Source organism: Pezoporus occidentalis, unplaced genomic scaffold (assembly GCF_034315485.1).
Source record: "Pezoporus occidentalis ecotype Australia unplaced genomic scaffold, CSIRO_AGI_Poc_V1 ctg5, whole genome shotgun sequence".
Lineage (NCBI taxonomy): Eukaryota > Metazoa > Chordata > Aves > Psittaciformes > Psittacidae > Pezoporus > Pezoporus occidentalis.
In genome coordinates this window covers 14632790-14654633 of record NW_026915835.1, presented here as the reverse complement: position 1 = coordinate 14654633, position 21844 = coordinate 14632790, and the positions used below count along the sequence as shown (strand labels likewise).

Genomic DNA, 21844 nt, shown 5'->3' with positions numbered 1-21844 from the left:
GCTGGAGAATTCCAGAACAGTACCAGAATACAACCTACCAAACAAATAGCAGGACCCAGAACTTAAATTGTTCTCTTTCTTATTTATAAGCAGTGTAGGTACACCAGTGTGGCTCAGCCACAAGAGAGAGTCTTAGCCAAGTATGAAAAGGATGGTGGGTAAGATAAAAGCTGTACTTAGATGAATGGTAAGAGTCTGATCTGTATTGCAAGCATACTAAGGAGTTGCACACATGACCTAGGTACTCAGAGACAGCTTGAGTAGTAGAGGGCAGCAAGGAATCAAAATAAATGTTATCAACACCTGAAGCCAAATTCAAAAGGAGGCATAGAGTGAGTGAGAAGTGCTGTGGCGAAACGTCATAGAGAAAGCAATTTTATCTGAATTTAAAACAGAGTAAAAGAGAGAAGGCCTGATAATTGTAAGAATGAAATACACTACCCTCCAAAAAAAAAAAACAAAAAACCAAAAAAACTCACCCAATAACAATTTTGCAAGCAAAAGCAACCATCAGCTATTTTAACACCTTTCAAAGTACTCTTTTTCAGAGAAAGCTTGACTATAACACCATTTTTGGTCCTTGTGGGGCTTTTTTTTGGAGAGTGGGGATGTGGTGAAAATTGAAACTGCAGCTTGTAGAAGGATAAATAAATGTTCATGAGAGAATGCTACATAACCTTCCACCATCCTGATATTTCATCAAACATTCACATTAATTGCAGAAACTTAGCAGAACTTCATGAAGCCCCAAGCTTTATTTTTTTTATTTGTTTTCATAAAAACACAGTAGATGAGAGGGCAAAAGGTGATCACTTGATTTGGATTTGCACCTAAGAAAAGGAAGAGGGGGTTTTAATACAAGGTAATTTATTTTTTTTCAAAATAACAGTTTCAAAACCATTTTGTGCGAATTCAGCTTTCTCTAGTTGTAATGCAAGTATTGTTAATAATATTCCTCTAACCTGTGAGCTAACTGGATGTACTTAAAAAAGAAAAAAGAGGGAACATGCATTCTGACTTTCCTGTAGCCATCCACAGTTTCCAACAGCTGCACTAAATTCTTCTTTCTAGTCCATCCTTAACAGTGCTTTCATGTAAGTTATCCATATACGATTTTTTTAAAACCTTTCTGTGTTTAGGTGATTAACTTTCCTTCGGAGAGTGGGATATCACTGAATAACTGCTTCTCATTAGGTTGCATTGTCATTATCCTTTTTATTCTACCACCATGAGCTAAAAAAATAACCTGACTAGCACAGTTCCTTCTGGGTTATGGAAAGTATCTGTAGTGGAGAATAACACTAGTATGTTTATCAATACAGTATATCAGTACAATTGAAAGACATTCATCTTCCCCCTCCCAGAATTTCAGAAGAGTTACAGTAAACATTGCTGGTCATTTCTGTTCCAAGGTAGGATTTTTCTCAACCTTCTCTTTAGTTGTTCACTGCTTTTGGATTGAACTTTTGCTTTGCTGGAAGAGTTTGCTGGTTGCTTTCATGTTTGCACAAACTTTTACTGAGAGGAGCAGCCTTTTCTCTTCTTCTGAATGGTTTTCTCCTGCTCTTTTACATTGCATCTGCTGTTTGCTGATGGTCACTGCTGCTGCCTCTCCCTTATTTGCTTCTGATTTCTGGAGCTCCCCCAACAAAGCAGGGAAAAACTTCAATGTTTACTCTGCGTTAATTTTTCTGGAGGAAGGTTGTTTGTTGTTGGGTGTTTTTTTTTTTTTTCACTCATTCAGTCACTGTTCAGACTGGTACCTTGCAGATAAGTGATGCATCACATGCAGCATTCCAGTGTACAGGGGACTTTTACAAGTAGTTGCAATTAGATATAATCTAATGCATTCCAAAATCAAAAATAAATTATTATTCAGAAACACACTTTTATGAGCCATGGATTAAGGTGGAATAAGGAAGTCAGACTCAAACCTGTATTAATTTGGGGTATGGTTTAGAGTTTGGCTTTAAGGCAAAATTAAGCTAGGTTTCAGGCCTGTCTTCATACAGAACAGTGGCAAACTTACATACAATTTCTTCTTTCTTGGAGCACAATCTGATGAATACGGAGTTTGGCTGTGTCCAAATTGGAGCTATAAAAGAGGCCCCTTCTAATTTTGGATTTGACCTGGGATCAAAGCCACAGCGGTGGGTTTAGAACAGAGCATTCACATCTGACCCTTTCTCCCTGATATTGGAAAGATTTGAATATGAGGTTCTGGGTTTGGCTCATTTGTATCTTAACAATCTTAACAGCACCTGAGTCTATGGCAAAACTTTAACCAAATCACATTCTCAGACTTAAAAACCATTGAAAATTGCAGCCTCTGAGTGAGATGAGGTTGCAGAAACTTGTCTATCAAAAGTAAGGTGGCTAAGGTATCTCTAGGTAGTCTCTTTTTAAATGGATAACAAACAAATACAAATATTTTTCTTTAAATTCTTTAGCAGAGAGTTCTTGTCACATGCTTTTTAAACTGCTCACCTATATGAAGTGCTTTTAACTAAAAAGAAAATGTTTTTTCACTTACCTATATGCATAGTAATTGCTCTTTTTTTTTTTTTTTTTGAGCGATTATGGGAAATCCACTGATCAGAAGAAATGTCTGTGGACAATGTACTAAGTCCAGTTTCTGGTTCTGACAGAGATTTATTTGCCATGCAACCTACAGCAAAATGCTTATTTTCTCTGTGCCTGAAAGTTTATATTTCATTCATCTTTACTTTTTATACCTACTTTATAATCCCACTTAAAAATACATGTTTTCTAGGATAAGCAAATATTTTCACTGAACACTTCTCTGAGGTAGCTGGAATCTGGAAAGGATTTTTTTTCTTAAAGCCAGGAGCTGCTTGTGGTTCAGCCATCTTCTTTGAGTGTGGCTTGGAATAAGGTTGAAGTTTCTACATATGAAAGGATTTCAACCTTGGTCTACCAGATACCGAGAAAATACTGTATTCAATGGGATACTGAGGGTCACCTCCAGACTTTTACAAAGTTGACTGGTCTCTACCATGTTCTTCCATCTGCACTGCCTCACTGAAATCAACTCAGCCCTTAAAATGGTCTCTGTTCACCACTACTTCCCAGTGGCAGCCAGTCTCCATTATGTTTCATGAGAGCTATACCCATCCTCAATGTGCAAACTGTTCACCAAGTTCCCGTTATTTTTCTGTGTGCTTCTGAAGCCAGATGCCTCACCCAAACCACCTTTTCTTCCCCAACACCCAGTTTGTCCTGGCCTCACTGATTCTTAGACCAATATGCTTGAAGAGGTGCAGCCACCCTTCAAGTCTTCATTCATTTCATTTCTGTTTATTACTTATGATTGTGCAGTTTTATTCCCTGGGTCCCACTTTTTTTAAAGAAAAACATAACCTTTCCGCCATTCACCTTTTCAGTCATTCGTCTCAGGTTCCTTGTGTCTCATATAGGCCTCAGACACCTACGATAGTATTGAAGGCTCTTGTCCCAGCTGCATATGAAGAAAACAGATTTGTCTTCCACATTGCAGTGGCACAGGACAGCAAACTTTTTCCTATCATTTCAGGCGTATGCCACAGCACATGAAAATTCAGGAAACTCTTGTTCATCTCCAGGGTGTATTATAGGCATTCTGAAAAATATTAAAATCACAGAGTTAAGTTTAGTTTAGCTCTAATTTAGGCATCTGAAAGTTAGTAAGTTAGTTCTGTGACATATTCACTATCAACTCCCATCCCAGTCTAAAACAGATGATTCCCTAGCATTTAATGGCACAGGATAGCCTTTGTGGTGATCTGTCAACAAACATTCTAGGTAAGAAATTAAATTTGGTAACTCTTTATATTCAGAAATGATATACTGGATCACTGGAGCAATTGTTATTTCCTTGTGGAAGGCAATACATGAGTGAAAGCATGCGAAGTGTAGAAACTTCTAATGTATAATAGGTCTTTATCTATTTCAGGGTTAAGCTTCAACAGAATTAATTTCATGTGTTATTACTATAACCATTTTAGCTTCCAAATGGGCTCAAATATTACTATTGAAGTGTTTGTAACCCTAACTGAAGTTTTATCCTAAACATAAAATTTAGTACAGATAATAAATGTTGCAATCAGCTTGAATTTCCAGGGTTTTGATCTTGAAGTCTCTCTCGCAAGATTGTGCTGGGCTTATCTACCTGGGTAAAGATGTTTTTGTGCACATAGGCTTGAGAAATCACAATCCGTATTGTCTTAGCTATGGGTTAGTCTAAAAATAAGGAAATATTTTAAACCACATAGGTAAATATATGGCTATCTGATTCTGCTCTTTAGCTTGTTAAGAAATATGTTTGTTAACTAATCACTGTTTAATCATCTTATTTATTATCCAGTCAAAGCTGTTGAAATGAAATCATCATCCCAGTCCTTCACAATTATCCATATAAATGCACCTGTATTGCAAATAACAGGCCTGAGGGAAGGAGAGGAGAAGAAAAACACAACTTTTGCCTACCCTTGGGTGGTCTCTTTACCCATGTTAGATTAAATATGCTTTTTCACAACAGGTGACTTTCTAATTGTTTTTGTATGGCAACTTATTTATTCTAGAGGCTTTTGTTTAGCTTGTGTTAGTTTTCTAAGTTAATGACTGCGTGACAACATGCTGAGTACAGGTGGCAAAAGGCAATGTTAAGAATGTTGGCATTACAGCATGAGGCTATCACTGTAGAGCAAATCCTGTTTGTCCTGATCCTGTGGGTCCTCTTTGGCTTCCGTGGTTTGGAAAATTGGGACCCCTTACCTTTCCAGAGCCTGCGTCTTCAGACAAGAGCAGAATGGGCAAATTCAGAAGACTCTGAAGCTGAAGTTCAGTGTGATTTTCACAAACATAATGTTTGTTTCCTTAAATATCAGATTTCCTTGATGCATACATGCTTACACCAAACTGATCATATGAATGACTAGATTTCTTTCACCTAGTGGTCTAAAGGGAATCCTGGTGATGAATTGCGAAATGCTTCCTCATCATCACAATTGAATGCATACATGTTGTGTCTTTCCTGGATTCTTGACTGTCTGCTGTCTAAGCTCCAGATCTTCCACCTGAACAAAGGCAACAGCAGTCAAAAACCAAGAATTGCCTGGCAAGATTCAATAGAGACAAAACTGTCCTAGCTATCGGACATAAATAGCTGAATCCCAATATCATGCCTTACAAATTACTGCTGGCAATAAACAAAATAACGGGGCAGAAGCAACAACAAAATAATTACAACCAGGCAGCACAGACTATAGCAGACTGCAGGACAAAAGCTACACAGAGAGTATCAGCTGTGGAAGGAGCAATTAACCTGGCTAATGGGTCTGATACTTATATACTTCTCTTTCTGTCACAGAATACATATGGTTGTAATTAGCTGACGTAAAGAAAATACCATCTGAAGCCCCTGTTTTCCGATTGGGATGACCTCTGGCCTGATATGAAGACAGTTGGAAGTATTTGCTCAGTGTTGGTTAGCTATGTATGTGGGGGGGTAGGGGACAGTTTGAACAAATAAGAGAGGTTTGCCAAGTATGCTTAAGCTACAAAACTATGTTGTACCACATAACAAAATGAAAGAGCATTTAAAGCAAATTGGAACTAAAATAAACCCCAGCCTACTGCCAATTCCATAGTCGCTAAAAAAAAACAAAAAACAAACAACAAAAAAACCCACAACAAAACAAACAAACAAAAAAACCCAAAATTAAAGAAGACAAGACAGAAAAGAAGGTTTTCTACTTGTCTGGAAATACTAGTGGCACAAGAGGTTCTCAGTGGTGCGGGCGCAATTTGTTGGGGAGGCCAAAGTTTTCAATGTATTTGAAATGTATAGACCCTCCCCACAGAATGTATTTTAAAATGCCGAAATATTGAAACTTTTATTCAGCAAAAATGAGCTGTCATCTGCTCCATCTTGTCCCCCGCGTCTTTCTCTGCTCTGTTTCACGTGGTTCTGTTATGTTCTAGAATTTTCCAGTGGTTGTAGTCTGCTCCATATGTGGTTTTTTTTCCTGAATCGTCTTTTCAGAAAAAAATGAGTTCTTGAGTAGAAAAATGTATTTGCTACAAAGAAGTGCAAGATCTTGTGTCATCTTTAAAGCTATGACATGAAAGAAAAGTGATATATTTCCTTTTTAAATTCTAGATGTCAGTTGAAAAGTTTTATGAAAAACTATCTTTGAAGTTCTAAACTTCTCAGGAAAAAATGAGGTATTTCTAGTTCATTTTTTAAAAACAAGTTACTTTGATTCTATTAAGCTCTGCAAGAATTTTCTATGATTTTTTTATTTGCAAATATTGTACATATGGAATGAGTATGTCCAAATTAACTCAAAATGTATGTTTAACAGATATGAAAATAAAAATCCGTGGCAGTTTTGCAGCTACTGATTTTACACAGCATAATACAAATCAGAACATCTACTATGTATGTAAGGATTTATTTACTATATTCTAGATACAGCATTAAAGAATTCACAGAATCCATACTTCTAAGGGAATACAATAATAGAATTCCATCATATGAAAGCACTCAGATTTTATGTTGTATTACACACCTTAGGACCAGGCTGTGCAATTGTTGATTTTATTTTTTTTTTAACAGACTTCAGAATGATTTTTTTTCAGTGTTCTGATGAAGAAAAAAAAAAAAAAAGAAAAAAAGAAAGAATTCCTATGCAGCTCAATCTTTTTCAAATTATAGCAAAAGGCTGTGGTTCCCTAATGAAAAACTCCACAGTTTCAGTATTCCCATTCATACAGATGCACTGGAGATAGCCAAATGGAATGACTTGTGGAACACATTTAAGCTTTTTTTCCAATGAGGAGGAGGCCATTAAGTCTGGATAGATGCCAGATAATGATAATCATCAGTCCTTCTGGGGTTATTTTATAATGTTGCAGCTGTGCAATGATTGCTATGATTTGCAATCCCAGAGATACCACTTTGTCTGTTTTTGTTTTTCTGTTGGATTGTATCAGAGGCACTTTTCCCTTAAAAAAAAAAAAAAAGAGAGAGAGGAAAAAAAAGCAACTTTTAAGGGAAAGGGGAGCTGTTGCATCTTTCAGTCACTGTAATGTCAACACCACTTAGGACAAATTTCAAGCGTTCACCATTCTTAGACTCTTCCAGCTGCCTGCATTGTGAGTTGTTAAAGACCAGAGTATGAGCCATAAAATCTGTCTGTGGGTGTTAGCTAACAACTTGCAGGTGCATATCATCCCAGTAAAGCTTTCAAATTATATGGAATTTATAAGCCATGTTTGAAGCTTGTAATGGTTATGTCTAAGCAAATTATTTTCTTCTTTTGGCTTCAGAGTCCCACCAAATTGGTGGGGAAGGGGACATGAAGGAAAGGTGGTTGTTTCAAACACAAAAATGTCAGACAAAAAGGGTTCTTACATTCAGTTGTTACTAAATGAACTGGGGCAGGAAGAAATATTGTTCTGAAGAATTTAATTTTACATAAAAATCAATTCCAGTAGTGCTCCTGGAAGGGGAGGGGCAAGCATTACTTCCCTGACTGGAACTGAAATTAAGGATTAGTAATGATTGGGTAAAAGAAATAACGTACAAATATTCACTAGTCATGAATCCATCCTTTAGTGAGATTTGCATCTTCATTGTTTTTGTTATGTTTCTCTAAAATTCAATCCTTAAAATATTAAGTACAGAAATGAGGACTAGCCATTGTGACTATTAAATCTGTCATGGGACATTCAACACACTAAATATTTACAGTTCTGCTTTGAACAAACTGTTTAAACTGCTCCTTTCTAAGAGATTCCTATGTCATGGCAGTGTTCATAGCTTTTACCAGGTAGGTGTAAACTGTGCAGTTGATGGAGTTCCGTAGTAGAGGAAGCGTGGCATGCTGGAGCTCCAGAATCTTGTCTGTTAATCCCAAAGTACCCTAAAACAGCAAAGCTTTGAAGTTCATATGCACAATGCTGTAAATGAGCTTAACACTACAGAAAAAGATTATAAAAGTTGGTATGTTCTCATCTAGGCATATTAGGTAGGATTCATTTAACTGCATGCAGACAGCTACAGTGCATGTGTCTGCGTCCAGACTAGTCACTCCCTGTATGCATGACATGAGTGCGTGTGGGTGGGTGAAACATACGTGTATGAGTTTGTGTCTATATGAATGAAAACACATTTTTTATATATATATAAATCTAAACATACATATTTATGCATGTATATACATATAAACTGCATTTAGACACTGTTCAACATTAAAATGACATCATTGTATCCTGTTTAATGCCATATTATCATGATTAGAATTATGATAATAAATTCTAATTAAATTGCTCACTGTTGGCTAGCTATGCAATTGCAATGAGTTGCCACTATTCTTTTCAGTCAGCTATCTGAGTAACATATAAAGGGTTACATAGCAAAGAAAGGTAGGTATGTGTTGTTGATGCAGAATCAGAACATCCAGAAGTGCAATGTTGAAGTCTGAGAGCAAGTCCATAACTGAAAAATGACATGCTGTGTTTAAAGATGCTTCAAGCATATTTGATGATGACAGTTGAAGTCCAATTATCTCCAAAACAAGTACTCCTGAGACAAATGCCATCAAAGATAGTAGCATGTGCACAATGTAATCACCTCTGCCTTAGGAAAACTATATACTTACCCAATGGAGCCATATACAAGTTGAGCTGTAAGAAAAAATCATGAGATACGGAAATAAGGCAGCTGGGGAGCACAGTTTAGGCATTATTTCTCTTTGGAATGGTTAGAAGAAAAATACAGTTTCACATACTAATTAAAAAAATACTTTTATTTTCTTGTTATATAAAAAAATAAAAAACAACCATAAAACAGACTATCAAAATATTTTTTTCAAAACTAACTATTTGTATTTCTGAAAATGTCCCTTCAGACAGCTGGACTTCATTAATAATCAAGCTCTGTATAGAAAAAAACAAACAAAAAAAAAACAAAAAACAAACGAAAACCAAAGCAGAAACAAATAATTTCAAATTAAATTATTTCTGTCCTGCTGAAGGAAAAAAACAAATTAGTCAGGAATAGCTGCCTATATAGGGTTATAGTAATTGATACTTTTTTTTTTAATTCTAGAACTTAGAGTCCTCCTGAAACTGTTAAGGTTTTTGCTTCATGAGATCTTTAAAAATTAATTACGTACATCAAAATGAGTGTTAGTTTAGTAAGAAGGATGATACTTACCAATTGATGCTAAAAATACAGTCTGATTTTCATTTCAGAGTCCTGTAGGGAAAGAAGGTAGGTCATTCTTAGCCTTGAGGATACATCACTGTAAAAATCTAAATTACTAGAGATTTTCTTTAAAAGATTCTGTCATCTGAAAATCTGCTATATGAAAATTTTAATGTTGAATGCTTTGTGAAACAACGCATATATATACTCCAGGATGCACTGTAACATTTTCAAAAATATCTACGCTATCACTGACTAACAACATTATTAATGTGAAAAAGAAGTCAACAAATCGTAACAATAATGGAAAACATAACATATTTTCCTTTCTGGTCCACGTATAGACTTCGCCTTGAGACATAAATAACAAAATTATTTGAAAGCTGAAGACGACCCTAAGAAAGGAACGGAAGAAGAACAGCAAAATGTCTCCTTTTTTTTCTCAAATGCTATGCTTTTATCCTGTGGCTGGTTATTTTCATTTTATTTATTTCTGCTGTATTAAAATAGTTAACCCCAGAACTCCACTGAGAAATAGCCTTTCCATTTCCGACAGGGTCTGGAGACATGGAATGAAGCAACAGGCAGTCTTTCCTACAAACAATCATGCAACAGACTGAAAACACAAATAACGTGGGAAACAGTTGCACACAGATTTTCAGCTTATTCTGCAGGAAGACTGAAATGTAGCATAGTTAACCTCAATGCACTTCTTGTAAAGTGGAGCCACTCAGGTTTCTTCATCTTTGTTAAGCACTTGAGATCTGTGTGTGAGAAGAGAAAGGCAAGTGCAAAGCACTATTATATTACCATAGAAAGCCAGAAGAAAGTTTCAGGACTGTGTGTCTTACTAGAAGGAAATCAAAGGATGAAACAAAAGGGGATGTTTTGTTTTGTTTTGAGGTTTAATTTTTGATTTTTTTTAATGGTTTCTAATTTTCTGTTCCTCTGGCCAAGCTACATACTAAAAGTTTAGTGTCTAGTACTGTACTTCAGGCATTGAGAAGATTTTTACTACAGTCTCATTGTGATAAATTTCTCACTGGGATTTAATGAACTTTCAACCTCTAGTTACTGCTTATACATAAGAAAAAGAGAGTTTTGACTGCCAAAGCATAAAATAACATCAATTTTTTTAGGATATTATGTTCAGGGAGAAATTAAAATTTATTTCTATTACTTTTCATACCCAAAGTCACATTTTTTAAATGAAGGGAAACTGAAATATCCCTTTTTTTTTTTTGCTTCATTAGAAAGCTGCTTTCTTGATTTGGGGTTTTTGTTTTGTTTGGGTTTTGTTGTTTGGTTTTGGTTGGTTGTTTTTTTGGTTTTGGTGGTTTGTTTTTTTTCAGAAAACATTCTTTTCTTTTTAAATTTGGCTTTCCATAAAGGGAAAAGAAAAATATCTAAAAACGTCAGAAAAACAAATTATTCAGTTTTCAGACAACTGGCACAATGTTTGAATTTTTATAACTGAAAGCCAGCCTATTGTGATTCGAAGTAGTGCCATAGTGCACTGAACGTGTTTGGTTCCTGTTCCATCCTTTAGGCTCAGTGCCTTGTTGAGACTTTTGCCACTGATAACTGAGACACATGAACTGTTTGGGAAAGAGTGAAAGGCTTTATAACAGGATATATAATCCAGTCAGATGAAGCAATTTATTATGTAACAGAAGGACATAGAATCCTTACTTTCCTCTTCCAAATTATGTGAAGAACCATTGCATCATTTTAAATGCAAGTATTTGTCTTCTATTTAATGTCTAGTATTTTACAAAGAAGCTAAATATGTCTGCCTTCAGAAAGCTTCAGATAATCCCACCAAACCTAATCATATAAACTCTTGATCAAAAATATGCTCTCAGGCTCAACAGGTTTACTTGTTTGGGGGGTTTTAATATGTATCTTATGGGGAAAGAACAACGCTGCCTTTCCTTTAAGTGGCAATTACTTATTTGTTCATAGGTCAGTTTTCTCCTCAAATCTGAGGAAATTATTAAGTTATTAAACACTTAAAATTTGCATAAAATAATGTAATTTGTTAAAAATGGAAAGTTCAATGTAGACTTGGCAGAAAAAGTAATACAGGTTTCATATCTGCTGGCAGGAAAGGGTAGGAGTGTTGGAACACTTAAGTGTGTGGCAAATCGTATTACGGATGAGAGGATTGGAAGCATTTTGTGAACCCTGTAGAACTTATTTTCAAATGTTTTGATCTCAGGAAACTTGTTCTATTTTAGAAAACATTATTTCCTGTCATTTAAAGCATTGTTTGTCAAGTAAGACATAATTACTAAAACCTGGGGGGTTTAATTTAGTGGAGGATTTAGCCAAGCCACTAAATTTTTTGGTGTGGAATAAATTTTGTATTCCTAAAACTACTGAAGGATGCACTTTATGCTTTTCCATAGAAAGCCAAACACCTTCAGTTTTGCCAGAGAGAAATTTAACTACAACCTCAGAAGGTTCTAAATTATGTTGTAGTTTAGAACATACATTCTTAATTTTTTCACATTCCTCTGCCATATGTATGTAAAGGGAAGATGAGCAAATAAATATAGTCTGACTAGGAAATAGGCAGTTGGGCCCCTTCGGATCACAGGGTTCAGATGGGCAGAAAGATCCAATCCCATCTCAGTTGATTAGGACTTTTTGTTAATTAACAAGTTAATTAATACTGTTAATTAGTCTATTAAAGACTTAAAGTTCTGAAACTGGTGGTAGTTATATTTTTTCATATATATATATGTATATATATACATATCTTCTGAATTTGTGAAGAATATAAAAGTGTTTTATTAAGCATACATTCAGACAATGAGGTTTTACAAATTTTTAGCTATTGGGTTTTTTCTAAAGTTCATTTTTTGATTCCTAATTATCAGCAGGATTTATGTCAGGGACATATATGACTATATCAGCTGCAATTTAAATTTCTTAGGAACCTAATATAACAGGTTCTTACTGATGCATATGAATACAAAGTTAAGATTACATATTATCTACTTTGTTTTGGAGGTTGGATAAACAGAATTCTATTTCATTAGCTGCCTATAAATTCAAAGAGGAAGCTTTTTGCAATATTTCCCACTGTGATTTTTACAAGTAAGCTTGAAATATAACCACGCTTCCTTTGTTCCCACTGATAAGCACAAGAATAATTTCAGGCTACTTCTGGGTAATATAAAAAGTAATTTACATACAATCAAACACATTTCATTAATGACTTGCATTCTTTTTCAGTCTGGCTTTTCTTCCCTGTTTACCTCTGCATTGCTGTTCGCTTGCTAAAGCACTTTAAAAAAAAAAACAAAAACAAAAACATAAATGTAAATGATAGAACAAATTACTAGAAACAATGGAATCTTGTTACTAATATGTAAAAGCCATAATGGATGGAAACTAGCAATCTGATATTGACAGAAGAAAGCAAAATCAAATTTATGGAAGGAAGAGTAATGTACTTCTAGTCAAAGATATCTATTAGAATAAATAGGATTATCCCTGACTAGTAGCAACCATCAGAGAAACCGCTAAAAGAAAGCACTGCTTTCCTCAGACCTGTATTGCATTGACAAGAATGAAGCAGCATTGACAAAAGAAAGCTGTAACAAAGAAAGAAGGTAAATAATACAGCTGGTGGTGGGAGAGCCAGCAAGCACAGCAGCTACACCAGCCCCAGTGACAAGTACAGCAGCATCAACTGAGAGTTCTGAAGGTTTTGAATGGCCTTTGGGTGTCCTTGGGACCTGCCTGCTGATTGTGATGGGGATCAGCATGTTGGCACACACACAGGCTGTGTTCTACCCACAACCATTTTGTCTGATCTCAAAAGTTAAGCAGAGTCAGGTTTGGGTCTTGTCTGGGGTTAGACGACGATACAGGAGGACCAAGAGGTTTTCTCCAAGGCTGGAGAGTCATGAGTGGCAGGGTGTGTGGGACAGTATGAGCAAGTATCTAGTCCACTGGGCCCCTCCAGTGCTTTGGAAGCATCGGAGATGGAAGGCAGCTGCATGGAGTCCCCAGCAACAAGCTGCAGAAACTGCTTAAGGGGACAGTGAATTATTTTGAGCCTGGTGGGCCCATGGCACTTCAGGCCATCAGAGCAGAGATGCAACATAGAGATGGACTCATGATCGAGGGGTGGACTTAGCAATGGACACTATTGCCCAGGTTATTCACGAGTGTGAACACTACACACAGTCTCTCCTGCTCTGGAAGACTGTTACAAGAGATGGAGCCTGACATCATGGACCAGATGGACTCAGCAGCTTTATAGCTACTGGTCCATGCACTTAGATAAGAGCGGAGTGATGGGTGTATTGAAAATGTGGGATCTGAGCATGACGTGAATGGTATGGAATAAGGGGTGGATAATGTCCTGGGTTCAGCAGTAGCAGTCATGTTTCTCCTCCTTGGTAGCTGGTGTAGTGCAGTGTTTTGACTTTCAGCTCGGGAACAGAGCTGATAACAAGCGATGTTTTGGTTTGGCCAAGGACTTTGTGAGCCTCATGCTCTGCCAGGGAGGAGGGGGAGCCAGGAGGAAGCAGAGACAGGACACCTGACCCAAACTGACCAAAGAGGTATTCCATACCACAGCACGTCATGCCCAGGATGTAACTGGGAGTTAGCCGGAAGGGCTGGGAGACTGCAGGGTTGGAGGAGGTATCGGTCAGAGCTTGGTCGGGCTGGGGGAGGGGCAAGTTATCGGTCGGCTGGTGGTGAGGTGATGTATTCTCTTCCCTTGTTATTTCCTTTATCATTATTATCATTGGTGGCAGCAGTAGTGATTTGTGTTATACCTTAGTTACTAAACTGTTCTTATCTCAACCCATGGGAGTTGCATTCTTTTCGATTCTCCTCTCCGTCCCTCCGAGAGCAGGGGGAGGGCAAGAAAGGGGGGGAAGTGAGTGAACGAGTTACCTGACTGGGTTTAAACCACGACACCTACTCATCTGTATTCTGATCTGGATGGCTGCACATACTGACTGGACAGCATACCATACTGGTAAAGAAATGGCTCCTATCCATCCTGAAAAAAACCCAGATCAAACAATCATGGTTCCAGTTCACTCACAGTATGGACACATGACTTTGTTTAATTACCTACTAACATCTAAATATTTAGATTTTCATTTATCTGCACTTATGCAAAATAGATGTTGCAACAGCAGCCTAATTCATTCACCAAGTTTATGTGAGACTGAGAAATTATTGTCATTTTTATAAATGATCAATATTTCTCAAAGATATTAGAGTCTGAAGGCAAATACTTTCAAGTTTGCCCTGCTCTTGTATTTTCATTCCAGTTTGCTATGATCCTACTCCTCTATAAACCAAATCAGCAGGAAGGGGATTATTCTATAGCCAGTAGCTGAGAAATCAAGGGATCTCAATCTTAAAAAGACCCAAGTCTCAGCTCTGTCATGAAAAGAATCTGCTATTTGTTTCTATAATCCTTTAGATTTTGTCTCTTTTTTTTTAATCCCTGCTATTCATTTCCTGTCACCATCACATTGGCACTAAGGGAGCATAAAGGCCTGTATTCATTCAGCTTAGCTTAAAAACTTAATTACCGCATAAAAATGATGCAAGCTTTAGCACCTGTCCTGGGTTCAGCAGTAGCAGTCATGTTTTTTCCTTTGTGGTAGCTGGTGAAGTGCTGTGTTTTGACTTCCAGCCTGAGAACAGTGTTGGTGAAGCCGATGTTTTCAGTTGTTGCTAAGTGATGTTTACCCTGACCAAGGACTTTTTGAGGCTCATGCTCTGCCAGGGAGGAGGGGAAGCCGTGAGGAAGCAGGGACGGGGCGCCTGACCCGGGCTAGCCGGGGAGGTATTCCATACCACAGCACGTCATGCCCGGGGTGGGGGGTAACTGGGAGTCACCCAGAAGGACAGGGGCTTCCGGGTGGAACTCGTTTTCTTGGCCGGTGGTATCGTATTCTCTTCCTTTGTTATTTTCCCTTATCATTGTTGTAGTTGATAGTAGCGGTGGTGATTTGTGTTGTACATTGGTTGCTGGACTGCTCTTGTCTCAACCCGTAGGAGTTGCACTCGCTCAATCCTCCTCCCCGTTCCTCCGGGAGCAGAGAAGCGGAGAGCCCCGGTGCAGGGGGGGGACGGACCTCGATTGTTGTCAGCTCAGCACCACTCACTGGGAGTGAGTGAACAACTTACCTGACTGGGTTTAAACCACGACAGTTCTTTTTGGCGCCCAACGTGGGGCACGAGGGGTTGAGATAAGAACAGATCTGACTGGATTGATAGTCACTCGTCGCAATGCTGATTTATTGGCTCTCAAGGTTGTTCCTCTTGATCTCACAGTTTCAGTATATAGTATCTTACGTCCATCCGGTATTTGCTGTATTAGTGTTTTTCAAGTGTGGGGCTTGGGCTAAGGTTTTTGTCCCATTGTACTTTATGGCAATGACTTGTAATACAATAGAATCATTGATCATGAAACTGATCTGGCTTATGTTCCCAGTGTGGTCACCACCTTTATACTTTGGGAGGTATATGATGGAGGTGCTTAGCAATTACACATCTTTTTTCTCCTTCTCAGGTGCTCAACCTGTGAAGGAGACATCCTTTTACCCTCCCAGTCCTCCCCCCAGACCATTTACATCTGAGAGTTTTAAAGTTTTTAATGGCCTTTTAATGCTGTTGAGACTTGTTTGCTGGTGGTGATGGGAATCACCATGCTAACACGCATACAGAGTGTGTTTTGCCCACTACTGATTTCAAGAGTTAAGCAGAGTCAGGTTTGGGTCTTGTCTGGGGTCAAACGACGATGTAGGAGGACCCAGAGATTTTCCCTGAGGCTGGACAGCCATGAGTGGCAGGGTGTGTGGGATAGTATGGGCAAGTATCTAGGTCAGTGGGCCCCTCCAGTACTTTGGAATTTCACTACCGAACAACTGCAAAATCCAGAAGAATTAGTAAAACACTTAAATGAGGTGTGTGGTCATTCTGGCCATACCAGAGATGGACAAATCATGGCAACGTGCTGGGGCTTGGCCTATGCTTACAGGGCCTTGTTCAACACTATCCAGCACCTTCAAAAGGAAAAGAATGTCGGCGGATCTGAGGGCAAAGCGACAGTCGCTACTTAAAATTTGGCTGCAATAAACAGCACAGCTACCCCAGCGGCAAGTACAGCAGCTGCTCAAACTTCAACCGGAACAGACAGCGCAGTTACCCCAGCTCCAAGCACAGCAGCTGCACCAACCCCAGTGACAAGTACAGTCGCTACCCAAACTTTGGCTGCAATGAACAGTGCAGCTACCACAGTGGCAAGTACAGCAGCTGCTCAAACTTCAACTGCAACAGACAGCACGGTTACCCCAGCTCCAAGCACAGCAGCTACATCACCCCCAGCAACAAGTACAGTTGCTACTCAAACCACAGTGATAATCACTGCAGCCAAACCAGAGGACCAATTCGTACCAATATCAGTTGCCCCTGTACACAAGAGAACATCAAAAAGGAGGCACAAAGGGTGAAGCAAGATGAAGAAACAATGAATTCACCACCCAGTCCAGAATCTGATCAGGAGTCATCATCACATGATGATGAAGAAGAAGAAGAGGTAACTGCTCGACCTTGGACCTCAACCGAGCTACAGAATATGCGAAAAGATTTTACCCATCAACCAGGGGAGCACATCATCACCTGGTTACTCCGATGCTGGGACAATGGGGCCGATGGTCACGAACTAGAAGGTACAGAAGCCAAGCAGCTGGGATCACTTGCTAGAGAAGGGGGAATTGACAAAGCAATTGCAAGAGAGAAAAAGTCCCTCAGCCTTTGGAGGCGGCTCTTGGCAGCTGTGAAAGAAAGGTTTCCGTACAAGGACGATGTTACGAGTCGTTCGGCCAAGTGGACTACTATAGACAAAGGCATCCAGCCTCTGAAGGAATCGGCCATCGTAGAGATGCTCTATCACATCAAGCCAAATAACGGGGATACACCTATAGATCCAGATGAAGTTGAATGTACACGACCCATGTGGCGAAAACTTACACCCAATGCACCGTCATCATATGCCCATTCATTGGCAACAGTAACCTGGAATGCCATAGTACCACTAACAGTGGATGAAATGGTTCATAAACTCCGAGAATTCGAAGACAATCTCACCCTTCCATCATCTCAGCTGTGAAAAAACTGTCCCAGGACCTCGAACAATTGAGGGACGATCTATCTGATTTATCCAGCTCCTCACGTGTACCAACACACATCTCAGCTATTAACAAAAGGTGTCCTATTGCTCGAGAGGAGATACAGGAGGTATACGCCATGGGCTACCCTATGGTTTTACCTGCTGGATCACGGAGAAGACATGACAAAGTGGGATGGGAAACCTGCTTCAGCTTCGGAGGAAAGGGTGAGTGAACTGAAGAGGGGAGCAAGGGCCAAGACTGATCGTCCCATGAGAGCTACGGCTTCAGTCTCTGGTGAGCAGTTTCCCAGATGGAATGGAAGAGCTGATTTTACTCCAGCTCCTGTGATAACGAAGAATAATCCCTTTCACCACAACTTAAGTGTCCAATGCTGTGACGACCATTAGAGGGGCCCTGCCTCCAGCCAGGTGGAGGTAGGGGACAATCGGATTTACTGGACTGTGTGGATCAGCTGGCCTGGCACATCAGTCCCAGAGAAGTATAAGGCTCTAGTAGATACCGGTGCACGGTGTACCCTGATGCCATCAAGCTGTCAAGGGGTGGAACCCATCTATATTTCTGGAGTAACAGGAGGATCCCAAGAGTTGACTGTGCTGGATGCTGAAATCAGCCTGACTGGGAGGGGATGGCAAAAGCACCCTATTGTGACTGGTCCAGAGGCTCCATGCATCCTCGGCATAGACTACCTCAAGAGAGGGTACTTCAAAGACCTAAAAGGGTACCAGTGGGCTTTTGGTATTGCTGCTTTGGAGACTGAGGAAATTGAGCAGCTGTCCACCTTGCCTGGTCTCTCAGAAGATCCCTCTGCTGTGGGGTTGCTGAAGGTTGAAGAACAAATGCCAATTGCGACCACAACAGTGCACCGGCGGCAATATCGCACCAACCGAGACTCCCTGATTCCCATCCATCAGCTGATCCGTAGACTGGAGAGTCAGGGGATGATCAGCAGGACCCGCTCACCCTTCAATAGCCCCATATGGCCAGTGCGAAAGTCTAATGGAGAATGGAGACTAACAGTAGACTATCGTGGCCTGAATGAAGTCACACCACCATTGAGTGCTGCCGTACCGGACATGCTAGAACTTCAGTATGAACTAGAGTCAAAGGCAGCCAAGTGGTATGCCACGATTGATATTGCCAATGCATTTTTCTCAATTCCTTTGGCAGCAGAGTGCAGGCCACAGTTTGCTTTTACTTGGAGGGGTGTCCAGTTCACTTGGAACCGACTGCCCCAGGGGTGGAAACACAGCCCTACCATTTGCCATGGACTGATCCAGACTGCACTGGAACAGGGGCAAGCACCAGAACACCTGTAATACATTGATGACATTATTGTGTGGGGCGATACAGCAGAAGAAGTCTTTGAGAAAGGGAGGAAAATAATCCAAATCCTGCTGAAAGCTGGTTTTGCCATAAAACGGAGTAAGGTCAAGGGACCTGCACAGGAGATTCAATTTTGGGGAATAAAATGGCAAGATGGACGTAGACAGATCCCCACAGATGTGATCAACAAGATAACAGCAATGTCTCCACCAACTAATAAGAAAGAAACGCAAGCCTTCTTGGGTGCAGTGGGGTTCTGGAGAATGCACATCCCAAATTACAGTTTGATTGTAAGCCCTCTCTATCATGTGACCCGGAAGAAGAATGATTTTAAATGGGGCCCTGAGCAGCAACAAGCCTTTGAGCAAATTAAACACGAGATAGTTCATGCAGTAGCCCTTGGACCAGTCCGGACCGGACCAGATGTAAAAAATGTACTGTACACTGCAGCTGGGGAGAACGGTCCTACCTGGAGCCTCTGGCAGAAAGCTCCAGGGGAGACTCGAGGTCGACCCCTCGGCTTTTGGAGTCAGGGATATAAAGGATCTGAGGCCAGCTATACCCCTACTGAGAAAGAGATACTGGCAGCCTATGAAGGGGCTCGAGCTGCTTCGGAAGTGATTGGCACTGAAGCACAGCTCCTCCTGGCACCCCGGTTGCCCGTGCTGGGCTGGATGTTCAAAGGCAGGGTCTCCTCTACACATCATGCAACTAATGCTACATGGAGTAAATGGGCTGCACTAATTACACAACGAACTCGAATAGGAAATCTCAGTTGTCCAGGCATTCTAGAAGTCATCATGGACTGGCCAGAGGGCAAAGATTTTGGAATGTCACCAAAGGAGGAGGTGGTGCGCGCTGAAGAGGCCCCACCATATAATAAACTGTCAGAAAGTGAAAAGCAATATGCCTTGTTTACTGATGGCTCTTGCCATATTGTGGGAAAGCATCGGAGATGGAAGGCAGCTGTATGGAGTCCTGGACGACAAGTTGCAGAAACTGCTGACGGAGAGGGTGAATCGAGTCAGTTTGCCGAGGTGAAAGCCATCCAGCTGGCCCTGGACATTGCTGAACGAGAAAAGTGGCCAGTACTTTATCTCTATACTGACTCATGGATGGTGGCAAATGCCCTGTGGGGGTGGTTGAAGCAATGGAAGCAGAGCAACTGGCAACGCAGAGGTAAACCCATCTGGGCTGCTGCACTGTGGAAAGGTATTGCTGCCAGGGTGCAGAACCTGGTGGTGAAGGTACGTCATGTAGATGCCCATGTACCCAAGAGTCGGGCCACTGAGGAACACCAGAACAACCAACAAGTGGATAAAGCGGCTAAGATTGAAGTGGCTCAGATGGACTTAGATTGGCAACATAACGGTGAATTATTTTTGGCCTGGTGGGCCCATGACACTTCAGGCCATCAGGGCAGAGATGCAACATATAGATGGGCCCGTGGCCGAGGGGTGGACTTAACAATGGACACTATTGCCCAGGTTATTCATGAGTGTGAAACATGTGCTGCAATTAAACAAGCCAAGCGGTTAAAGCCTCTTTGGTATGGAGGACGATGGTTGAAGTATAAATATGGGGAGGCCTGGCAGATTGACTATATCACACTGCCACCAACCCTCCAAGGCAAGCGCCATGTGCTTACCATGGTGGAAGCAACCACCGGGTGGCTGGAAACATACGCTGTGCCCCATGCCACTGCCCGCAACACTATCCTGGGCCTTGAGAAACAGATTTTGTGGCGACACGGCACCCCAGAGAGAATTGAGTCAGACAATGGGACTCATTTCCGGAATAACCTTATAGATATTTGGGCCAAAGAGCATGGCATTGAGTGGGTATATCACATCCCCTACCATTCACCAGCCTCTGGGAAAATCGAACGGTACAATGGGCTGTTAAAAACTACACTGAGAGCAATGGGTGGGGGAACTTTCAAGCATTGGGATACACACTTACCAAAGGCCACCTGGTTGGTCAACACCAGAGGATCTGCCAACAGGGCTGGCCCAGCCCAGTCAGAACTTTTACATAATGTAGAGGGGGACAAAGTTCCCGTGGTGCATATGAAGAATTTGCTGGGGAAGACAGTCTGGGTAATTCCTGCTTCAGGTAAAGTCAAACCCACTCGTGGGATTGCTTTTGCTCAGGGACGTGGATATACTTGGTGGGTAATGCGGGAAGATGGGGAAGTCCGATGTATACCTCAAGGGGATTTGATTTTAGGGGAAAACAGCCAGTGAACTCAATTGTATGCTGTTGCCTGCTGTGTAATACTTTTATAGCCCGTCAACTAGATGTCTCCAGGTCACCAGCAACTGGCCCTGACTTCCCTCCAGCCATCATCCCAACAGAGAATGAACTTTGAACATCATGGGCCGAATGGACTCTGCAGCATTATAGGGATTGGTCCATGCACTAAGAAAATGATCTTTTCCTCTTGGTCTGTATGTATATGGATGTATATATGTGGGAGAGTGATGGTGTATTGAAAATGTGGGATCTGAGCACGACGTGAATGGTATAGAATAAGGGGTGGATAATGTCCTGGGTTCAGCAGTAGCAGTCATGTTTTTCCTTTGTGTTAGCTGGTGCAGTGCTGTGTTTTGACTTCCAGTTTGAGAACAGTGTTGGTGAAGCCGATGTTTTCAGTTGTTGCTAAGTGATGTTTACCCTGACCAAGGACTTTGTGAGGCTCACGCTCTGCCAGGGAGGAGGGGAAGCCGTGAGGAAGCAGAGATGGGGCGCCTGACCCGGGCTAGCCGGGGAGGTATTCCATACCACAGCACGTCATGCCCGGGGTGAGGGGTAACTGGGAGTTACCCGGAAGGACAGGGGCTTCCGGGTGGAACTCGTTTTCTTGGCCGGTGGTATCGTATTCTCTTCCCTTGTTATTTTCCCTTATCATTGTTGTAGTTGATAGTAGCGGTGGTGATTTGTTGCTGGACTGTTCTTGTCTCAACCCGTAGGAGTTGCACTCTCTCGATCCTCCTCCCCATTCCTCCAGGAGCAGAGAAGGGGAGAGCCCCGGTGCGGGTGGGGGGATGGACCTCGATTGTTGTCAGCTCGGCACCACTCACTGGGAGTGAGTGAACAAGTTACCTGACTAGGTTTAAACCAC

At 40.8% G+C, this 21844-nt stretch overlaps 1 protein-coding gene across 1 annotated transcript in view; it reads left to right on the top strand.

Moving 5' to 3' along the window:
• LOC134173171 (uncharacterized) overlaps nt 1-21005 on the top strand; it is a 537635-nt gene extending 516630 nt beyond the window's left edge. The window contains exon 2 of the mRNA XM_062636940.1: nt 19566-21005. Within this exon, the coding sequence (XP_062492924.1) occupies nt 19566-20966 (1401 nt within the window). The 3' untranslated portion in view covers nt 20967-21005. The remainder of the gene's footprint in view (nt 1-19565) is intronic.
• The last annotated feature ends 839 nt before the right edge of the window (nt 21006-21844 follow it).